This window comes from Lactuca virosa, chromosome 2 (assembly GCF_052849685.1).
Source record: "Lactuca virosa cultivar CGN04683 chromosome 2, Lactuca_virosa_CGN04683_v6, whole genome shotgun sequence".
Classification (NCBI taxonomy): domain Eukaryota; kingdom Viridiplantae; phylum Streptophyta; class Magnoliopsida; order Asterales; family Asteraceae; genus Lactuca; species Lactuca virosa.
In genome coordinates this window covers 301,448,825-301,459,428 of record NC_136427.1, presented here as the reverse complement: position 1 = coordinate 301,459,428, position 10,604 = coordinate 301,448,825, and the positions used below count along the sequence as shown (strand labels likewise).

Sequence of the window (10,604 nt, the reverse complement as noted above, 5' to 3'; positions counted from 1 at the left end):
ATGAGTTCTATAGTTCTCATTTGATTGGAAAAGGCGGATCACGTTGGTCAGTGATTGTACATTGATCAATATGCGTGAACTTCTTAAACAACATGGAAGCACTGGTAGGCCTCTGTGCTGCCAGATGGCAGGAAATTAAGAATAAGTAAAGTTTAGTCCATGAAAGTTAAAATTGAATTTGTCATAAACCTTGTCTTATGTTTGTAGGTTGAAAGTGATAGATTCACATAGATAGGAACACATACACCATAAAATCTAGGCGACAAAAGGTTTTGCTCTAATTCATAAAAATGATCATGAGGAAACACTTTCGCTAGTAGATTTTAAAGATCTGATAAATATCATTATGATTAGTGGTTGTGATAATTGCATTCTCAAATTCTCAATATGATTACGACATCCCTTTTCATAGTTCGAATTGTGAGAAATGGCAATGAACTGTTTGAACGTTTAGGACTTATAGCTATAAGTTCCGAAAGGGTTTGAACACACACATATTCTATCTAATGAAGGTGTATAAGCTTGAGAAGTGTAGATGAAGACTCATCGAAGCATCACGTATCAGAAATATGCACTTTAGTAAGAAAGTCAAAAAGTATTGATCTCTAGAAGTCCAGTTGATTTCTGGATACATGTTAAAGCTAGTGTGAGCATAGTTGTTATGCTAGTGGGAGCATAATTGTTATGCTAAGTGTTGCAAGTTGGCAATACTATTCGTAGGAAACAAAGTTTTCAAATTTGCAAGTTACAAAGTTTGGAATTGTTTCACTACGATAAGCTTAGGGGAGAGGGCACTCATACTTCATTTGAAATCTAAAAGTTTAGATTGAAGTTTTATTGGAACTTAGTCTTGGACATATATGAATATCGTGTTGAAATGATTCAACATAGGAAATTCGATATATTGAAATATTATAGCAACAGACTGATCAAACATCAGGTCTCTATGTAAGACATTATGTATCGAATTCCATATGCTTCAGATATAGGATTGATTACATATGCTATAATATTCACTTGTTATGATTTTTCCAAATACCTTGGGTATTGAGAAGGGAAAAGGACTAGAACTTGGTGTGACTAAAGTTGTTAAACAACTGTCAAGAATTGTCTGGGGTTTACTGAAGATTGGTTGCTTATGGACAGTTGGAAGTATAATAGTATTTGGACGGACCATTTTGACATAATTCTGAGTGGAGGTGACTCTTGTTCAAAATTGATAGTCATATGGGAATATGGAAATATTTCCATATTGGAAGTTGATGATAAAATCTACATGTGATTTAGGAACTTTAATGCAAGGAAGGTGTTCAAGGACTGTGCCTTGAATTTGAATCTTCTTTACTTTGGAATTATTTTTAGTAACAAAGTTCCAATAGTACATTTTGTAATATCGTTGGCTAAGTCTCTATGACTTTGAAGCTTACACATAACAGAATAACAATGCATATAAAGTTGGAACACTAACACATTTAGTAGTAACAAAAATTTGAAATTGTGAAATGAGCACCATTGGAATAGTGTCTAATCGATCTGTTCACAAAGGAAGGACCATATAAAGACATAGTATGCATGTTTATAACATGGCATGACTGATGTTTAATTCAAGTGTTTAGTTGATTACTCGGAACATTATACAATAAATAAAGTCTAATTAATATGGTGATTAAATAATAAGAATTTTATTTATATTCAATAGTTTTGAGTCCATAGTTAATTAGGTTATTATTGTGTGTCACTTAGCATGTTTTACTTCCCGAATAATTGGATTATTCAAACATCCACAGTCGCTCGTACTTTTGGAAGTAAGTAGCGAATTAAGTCTGTCATGAACTGGATTGTAGATTGTCTGAAGAGTTTTATACATAGCAATGGTTTTGCTACAATGTTCATGAGTACTTGGAAATGGGGATTTTGAGTATTGGATAAACCCACGCTCAGGGAATTAATTCATGGATTTTATCACGAGTAATTTTGAGACGATAATATCTTATATTCTTGAAACGGATATATATGAGTTGTTTACGAGTCAGTTGTGCATCGATAATGCGTAAACGCATCAGTAAATTGATGTTATAAAACGTATTGTTGTGCGTGATTTGATGAGTGAATAGTACAAGCATATAAGTCGAAGTTTATCCGTTCCTTTTGCCCTAACGGGAAAAGCGATATCTGTAGGCCCCTCGATGATTTGATGATGACATCTAAAGCGCTTGACCAAGCCTGGACTGAATTGATGTGTTCAATTAGTAGTCTGATTTCAGTCGTCATAAATCAGAAATCGGGAAACAAAACTTGGACAATGAGATTGATTATAATCCACGTCTCATGTCCTTACGATATCTTGTAGAACGGAGGAATATATGATCACTTATCTTAGGACACATAACTGACTAGGTCAGAGTTCGTTAACGGCTTTGAGAGCTACAATTTGCTAATCAATTTTTGAAAGATATACTGGCAACTATAGTTATTAGAATTATCCAAGTGGAAGACTGTTGGATTAGGTGTCTAAGCTCATAACTATACTTGGTATATACTTGAATTGATAGTAGCACAGTCCTTTTGGGTTGCCCCCATACTAACAACTGGACATGATGACTTTTGGAGAAAGAGGTTGAATTTATTATTTGAATAATAAATTGAGATAATTGATTTTTTAATGTATTATGGAAATAATATATTAATTAGAAATCATATTATTTAATTAATATTTAATCAGAAATTAATTTGGAATTAGTTTGGGATTAAAGGAATTGATTAAAAATACAGGGGTTGTTTAGCAATTTATTGATAGTTAAGGAACTGAGCTCTTGGACCACCCTAGAAGGGTTCGACGGAAACTTCTAGGGAGGCCCTAGATATTTCGTCCAAGGCCTTGGATGGGGAGTCCATGGGGTTCTTAGGCCTTAAGTTAAGGAATTAAGGTTTCCTCCAGCAAACCCTAACTTTGACTCTAAGCTACATCAGCTATATAAATGATTTCACCCCTTCATATTTTTGGCCACTCTAACCCTAAGAAGGATAGCTGAAAATCTCAAGCCTCCTCCCCTCTCTCCTCTCTCATCTTCTTGCTTAGTTGTGAACCATTAAAGGCGTGACACTTGAGACGCTTGCTCTCAAGGTTGAAGAAGACTTGGTTTTTCATTGTTATTACAACATAACAATCAAAGGTATGTTTACTATCTTTTGTTATGATTTTCAAAAATAGTATATGCCTTCTAGGGTTTTCCTTTTGATGTTCAATACCTGTATGTTCAATTAAAGAAAACATAAATCAAAGCAATTATGGTTGCAAGCACAAATGATTGTTTGTCATACTCAAAACCCATCGAATAGAACATTTATTCCATTTGAATAGAACATTTATTCCAAATGAACTTAACCGATTGGGTGGAAATCATTATTGACAAGTCAAAATGATCAAATGTATGCTGTATCACTTGTTTTTCTTTGAATTTAGACATGAAAACGTAAGGTGCACGAGACTACTACAAAAATAATCAAGTCTATAATAAGAATTTATGACTGATGAATAAAAAAATATTAGTTTTACCATCCATTTCTCAGTTAAATGTTTTCATGTGAGGTGTGAAGAATCAAAGTCCCCAATTCACACATGTTGCTCTCAATAGTCAACAACATATATAAAATAAAATAGCTACCCGAGCCCTAGTACAAACAATATAAAAACCCAAAACTAAGCAAACAAGATACATCCATCCATATATATTAATTTATAGACCATGAAATTGGCATGGCAATCAACAAAATTTACAAAAAATAATATAATAAAAAATAAAAAAAGATTTACAAATTGCCGATTAAAGAGTTGGAGATGTGCTCATTAGTCAACTCTAACTTTCTACTCCAACTCCAATCCCTCTGTCTGTCTGTTTTATTCTTTGTATCGTCTTTCTTCCTCTATATATAATATAATATAATCTCAGGGAACCGACTTCTTATACATCACCAACGAGTTTATAAACTCCATCACCTGTGTACACCAAAATTTTCATCTCATTAATTAGTTAATTTATTCATATATAATCAAAAATAAAATTACAAAAATTAATTTATGAACAGAAACTCTATCGAACCTCTGATGGATCTCTGAGAGAGTAATACGCATTGCTTTCCTTGGGTGCAGGAGACACCAATATACCATAACCACGACCACCCTCTCTCAGAAACTGTTTAACATATTATATTTATAAGTAACATGTAAAATATAAGTAATCTCGATCACCAAAAACAGGATATATTTATAGGTATTATATGTATGATAACTAAGTTTAAGTTTAATTACCTTAAATGCATCTTCATCGGTTCTATCATCCCCTACATATATGGGGAACACATCATCGCAATTACTTAACCCAAGTGATTCAAGCAAGAACTCAACAGCCTTCCCCTTGTCCCATTTAAGCACAGGCCGAATCTCTAAAACCTAAATAAACAAATTTTGAAAAAAAGAAACAAGTTAATTCATGTGTCTATTTTATTTTGTGCTGGGTGGAGAAAGTAAATAAAGAGATCATAATATTAATAGTTCATACCATTCGACCATGTGTCAATCTGAGACGCGAATACTGTTTCAAAGTGTCGTGGACATATTGTGCAACTGTTGTCCAACTCTGTGATTATTAATTAAAAAAAAAAAACATATATTCAACAAAAGTTTAAGCAAATAAACAAAAATGTTGAAACTTAAACTAATGTATGTATACCTTTTCATCTACATTACGGTAGTGCACGGAGACACAGAATTTGTTGTTCTCAACTTTTGCCCCTTGAATGTTTTTGGTCAACTCAACAAGCCTCACAAAAACCTCATTGATCATTGGTAGAAATTCACTAGCAGGCTGGTATAACTTTCCTTCTTTAACCTATTTTTAACCAAACCAAATAATAACATTTAGATTAGAATTAGATTACTCTCTTTATTTGTATATTTATTTATTTATTTATTAAGCAAAAAAGTTGTACCTCATCATTAGTGGCAGTGGTATTATTATGATCAGTTGGAGGTCGAACAGGGCCCATGATGTCCATCCCATGACTTCCAGCATAATAAAGTTCTTTCAGTCCTACAAACTTGCGCACCTAAACAAAATAAAAATAAAAATCATACACCCGAAAAAATAAAATAAACAAATATCCAACCAAAAACTATGAAAACAACTTCAAATACCTTTTCACGACTTCTGCCACTGATAATTGCAGTTGGGATGTATTTTGCAATATTTCTCACAGCTGCACGCATCTGTTTACAGCTATGGGCATTAGAAGGAATTCCATATGTGTGTATTTTGTGAGGTTTGAAAAAACTAAGAAGATTAATTAGATTCTCACAGCATTAGACATGAAAGCATGATCTGGATTATCCACAATCGGGGATAGTGTTCCATCATAATCAAGAAACAATGCTATTCTCTTGCCTCTTGCATTGTTTGCAATTTGTTCGAATGATGTAAGAGCAGAATGATACTTAAGCTGAAAATATAAACCCAAGAAAGTTAAATTAGATGTTTTGCTTTTCGTGGTAGAAAGGTAGGTAAATAAGTTTATATGGGAAGAGCCAAGAGGAATAATACCATCCAATCACGGTAAGCCATGTCAGCATCATTTGATGAAAAATCAGTGCCATAATATTTGGTTACATTCCTAGGAGAAGAGGATTTCATGGCATCCAACCAGTTAGTAGAACGAACATCATCAAGCACTCCTCCAGGTTTCTTCCATGCGATTGTTAGAAAAGGGGTTTGAGAGAAGTGAGTACGTAGGCCCAATGAATCATGAATTCCTAATCGTGGTTTGTTAACCGGAGTAGGATCATTGAGTACAGGGGCACTATGATTAGCCTTAAGATCCATTACGTCTTCAACAGCAACTGCCATCTTCAGATGTTGAAAACTGTAGAGACAAGAGAAGTTCAAGATTAAAGAAAAACTTCAAAAGAATCCAAATTTCAACCTAACTTATAGTGCAAACTTTGCTAATAATCGAAAACCACATGGTGGGGACTAGGGATTTGTTAGAAAGAACAATTGCATCTGGAATAATCCAATATGGTCCAATGTTTGGGAGGCAATGAATAAGACAAGAACACAACAATTAATGATATGCAAATAAACTCGGGGCAAATCATAGCTTGCTAATTCCATGACAACGCATAATGCACGCGTATACATAGCTGTCTGAGCATGACTACTTTATGTAGTCATAACCATGCACATTAAAGGTGGAAATAGAACAAGAACAAACTTGGCTGCAATGATACAATAAAAATTACCACATATGTGCCTATTTATTAAAAAGAATCTGCAAAAAAATCTTTTTTCTATACCACCTATGTATAGAAAAAAAGAATCTTTTTTCTGCAAAAAGAATATGTGCCTATTTATTAAAAAGAATCTGCAAAAAAATCTCATCTTCTTTTGTTTCTTTTTTCTATACCACCTATGTACTTTTTTTATTGTTTAAAATCTTGCCCTCTAAGGAAAACAATAGAAAAACACCAGGGCTCGTTGTTCAATTGTAGAAAAGGTCAAATGAACCTGGACATGACACATAACTATCACATTAAAATAAGTCAGTCCAGATTACAGAGTCAAACAAAAAGAAAAAAATATAATATTCAAATTGAAAAATGTTAAAGATCATAAAAAAAAAAATTAAAGCAATCAACACCATCTTCCCTTTGTTCCAAAACACAGAATCCCTTTTCCAAAGGATACAAGAACTTACAAAAAATTATTTTCAGCAATACCATGAGAAAATAAAACTCTTTTGCAGATGCAATAGAAATGGAAACTAAAAGATTCTTAACTGTAAGCGGATTCAGGAAACATACAGAGCTTCAGTTATATGCAAACAAAAACAACAAAGAGATACCTTCATGCAATCAATGACAATAAGCAGTCAACTGCTACACCTAAAACATCATCTCAATCATAAATTACACAAAACCCTTTAGAGACAGAAAAACAGATGCCAGATATCGTAACCTAAACATTCATTTCGTACCAATCAGAAATTCATAAAAAGCTCGGCAGGCTTGATTTCAAATGCACGCTAAAGAAGAAACTGAGAACCTTATAACAATCGTCAAAAGACTACTCAACACGCATATTAATTTAATTTGAATACGAAAACTTAGAGCGGAAGGTCATAACAAGCATACTTAACACGTTTTGCCGAATAAACAAAGCAAAGAGAATTTTTTATATCTCGCAATAATAAATCAGATTAAATGATTGTTCCACATACGTTCGGTGAGAAATCTGTTCCTGAAGCTGTGATATGACTCTCCAAGTCGAAACGAAATACCTCAACACGATTTGAAGTAGAACCTTCAAAATCAAAGAAAAAGCCTCGTCAACAAACAGATTAATAACCGAAACGGAAATGGCAAAAACACGATAGGAAGTAAAACTTTAAAAACACAGAATAATGAAACAGCATTACCTTGAAGATTATAGAAGCCCTAAGAACTGAGTGTGAGAGAGAGAGATGAAGGGGATATAGATACAAAACGCGTATACGTAAGGAGAGGAAGAAGGAAAGAGCATATGAGGGTTAAAGATGAGGTTTATATAGAGTTGAAGGGCGCGCTCGAAACAGCAAACGTCCGTCGGTAAAGCTTGAAAGGGTCCAGTCAATGCTTAGGTACACGCGTTTAGTAGCGCGTGAATGAGCGTTTGGAAACGGCGACGCGGACAAAGAGTCATATACACGTGGAAACAAATGAGGACACCTGTGACATTGTCAGATCTGACGGGGCCATGTTGTACGCCGAGTGGTGAAAGACTCGTCGCTTTCGGTTACAGCTGGATTGGGCAAAACGTCGGTGGCGGTTAGGACTTACCCGCCGTTTGATAATAACACCCTAACTTGCTTTCCCCACCTACTTTTCCAAAAAATTTAAATATCTTTCGATCTTTTATTTTTATTTATTTAAAATAAATATAATTTTATAAATTTAACATAATAATCAAATTTAAATTAAATTTAATGACACTTATTACCGGTCTAAAATAGATAGAAAGATAATAGAAACAAAAAATAAAAAGATATTTAATTTCTTTATTTTTTTTATAAAGATTGGTTGGTGTTAATAATATGTTAATTGTTAAAGCATGTTATCAAGTAAGAAAGTCAGCGACATTTTATAACACATATTAATTTTTATGTTATTATTTTTTTTTTTTTTTATTTGTTTCTTTTTTCAACTTATTTCTTATCAATTTATTTATTTTCTATTTTTTCAATTTTATTTTTTTTTGTATTTTTTATTTACGTTATTATATTTATAAAAAAATAAGACATGTAATCTCATTAAATCCTAAATCAGGTGTAACAACTAAAAACTAAAAATAACATTACATACACATAATAATAACTAGAAAAGATTCTCGGCGTTGCCGGGGTCGGAAGGTATTGCTTTGTAAAGTAAAGTAGTATATTGGTTGCTTTTTGTCCGTTAATGTGAGGGTAATTTGGTCTTTTCAGGTAGTAGGGACTGAATTTGTCACCATGGGTAAACCATATGGACCATTTATGTAATTTTGGCGGTGGTGGTGGTGGTGGTGATGGCAGATGGTGGGTGGGTTTATGGTATTGGGTAGGTATTTTCTAATAAATAAAACATTAATTTAAAACCAAAAAGAGAATGTTAAATTTGCTAAACCACAGGGACCAATCGTGTAATTTTGTCTAACAATAATAATAATAATGATGAGGGACCATTTCTACCAAAAGACTAAATAGTAATAATATGTAATAAAAGGCGATGGTCATTAAAATTCAAACCAAAGTGAAAGGGTTGTTTGTGAACAAAAGCATAAAGATGAAGGGTCAATGTTATAAGTTGGAGGACCAATTAACAAAAAAGTGTCACTTTACTGTTAAAATCTTTCATAACTTTAATATATATATATATATATATATATATATATATATATATATATATATATATATATACACACACATAATAATAATAATAATAATAACAATGAACGCAAAAAATGTGATAGTCCGAATTTAAAAACATAAAAACAATACAATAGTCTTAATCCAAATATTTCTTTTAGATCCTCTCCTTCATTGTTCGGAGCACTTACACTTGTCGTGTTCCATATATTCCTCGCTAGTCCGAAAAATTGCTAAATCCTTCATCATTTTATTTATCTCCTCTTACCTGCGAAGGAACTCCAAGTGCTCACATTGCGAACTTCATTAGAACAGATGTATTTGTGTTTGGTGGAAGGGTGTTCAAGTTTTGCTTCATAGTTTGGTTGAAAGAAAATGTGGTTGATTTTTGTATAAAATGAGAGTAACAGAAGAATCGTGTAAGTAAAAAAATGGGTGTATGTGTGTATTAATATGTAACGTAAATAGGTTGAAAAATAATTATTTTTTCACATCTTCTATGACTGTTCCTTCCATTTTGAACATTTTTGAAGTCGTTACCAATCGCTACCATAGCAATGGGAGGCAACGCCACGGCCCTTAACGACATAGGGGCGATGTGCATGCGTTATGGCGTCGTGATGACGGTTCAACGTACACAAAAACGGCTCTTCACAGCCCCACACCACACAGTCTAATTTTTTGTTTAAAACTCCCAACAAATAGCCACAAAAGCTTTTTTTTAATCAAGCTATTCAAAGACACAAAATGCAATTTTACGGGGTTATTAGGGTAGGATGTCATCTTTTTCGTCCTTAACTATATTTCTTTTCATATCAATGTATATTTCTTTTTTCACTTGGTCCCTAAATAAACTTCAAAACCAATATTGTGATGACTTGTACTACATGGAATAAAAAAATATAAGTTTTATTTGATAATAGTCAAAAGACTAAGGGATGGTCAGGTTGGCCATGACAAATTGGCTTCAAAATCTTACCATAATAACGGAGGCAACATCACGGCCCTTAACGACAAAAGGGGCGGTGTTCATGCGTTATGGCGTCGTGATGGTGGTTCCACGTAGACTAAAATGACTCATCACAGCCCCACACGACACAATCTAATTTTGTTTAAAACGTCCAACAAATAGCAACAAAATCTTTTTTTTAATCAAGCTATTCATTAAAAGACACAAAATGCAATTTTACAGGGTTATAAGGGTAGGGTGTCATCTTTCTCGTCCTTACCTATATTTCTTTCCATATCAATGTATATTTCTTTTTTCACTTGATCCCTAAACAAACTTCAAAACCACTATTGTGATGATTTGTACTACATGCAATAAAAAGTATAAGTTTTATTTTATAATAGTCAAAAGACTGAGGGATCGTCAGGATGGCCATGCCAAATTGGCTTCAAAATGGGAGGCATTACGTGGGTGAAGTGGTGTTCCTTTAGGGGTTTTAGAATAGCTTATTCAAAAGTTTACCGAACATCTTTCTTAGTAGCAGGGTCTGAGGAAAGAATAGGAAACATGATTTCATTATATTTCTAACTAAGAACAGTGTCTATGACAAGAATATTTTTTTGATTGGGGCGATATGAAACATCCCAAAAATATAGTCCAAAAATTTCTTTTTAAAATCATTTAAGAAAACCATAATGCATCCACATCATAATAAAATCAC

General features: G+C 33.2%; 1 protein-coding gene across 1 annotated transcript; it reads right to left on the bottom strand.

Annotated features, from left to right (window-relative positions):
* Nucleotides 1–3,701: 3,701 nt before the first annotated feature.
* Nucleotides 3,702–7,597, bottom strand: LOC145161545 (trehalose-phosphate phosphatase A-like). The gene is made up of 11 exons (XM_079081091.1): nucleotides 7,471–7,597; nucleotides 7,273–7,355; nucleotides 5,598–5,916; nucleotides 5,356–5,496; nucleotides 5,195–5,266; nucleotides 4,990–5,106; nucleotides 4,731–4,889; nucleotides 4,560–4,637; nucleotides 4,310–4,450; nucleotides 4,101–4,193; nucleotides 3,702–3,997 (listed from the first exon to the last, which is right to left on the bottom strand). Exons 3-11 carry the CDS (start codon nucleotides 5,898–5,900, stop codon nucleotides 3,947–3,949), a joined length of 1,155 nt encoding a protein of 384 aa, XP_078937217.1. The 5' UTR covers nucleotides 5,901–5,916; nucleotides 7,273–7,355; nucleotides 7,471–7,597; the 3' UTR covers nucleotides 3,702–3,946.
* Between the last annotated feature and the right edge of the window lie 3,007 nt (nucleotides 7,598–10,604).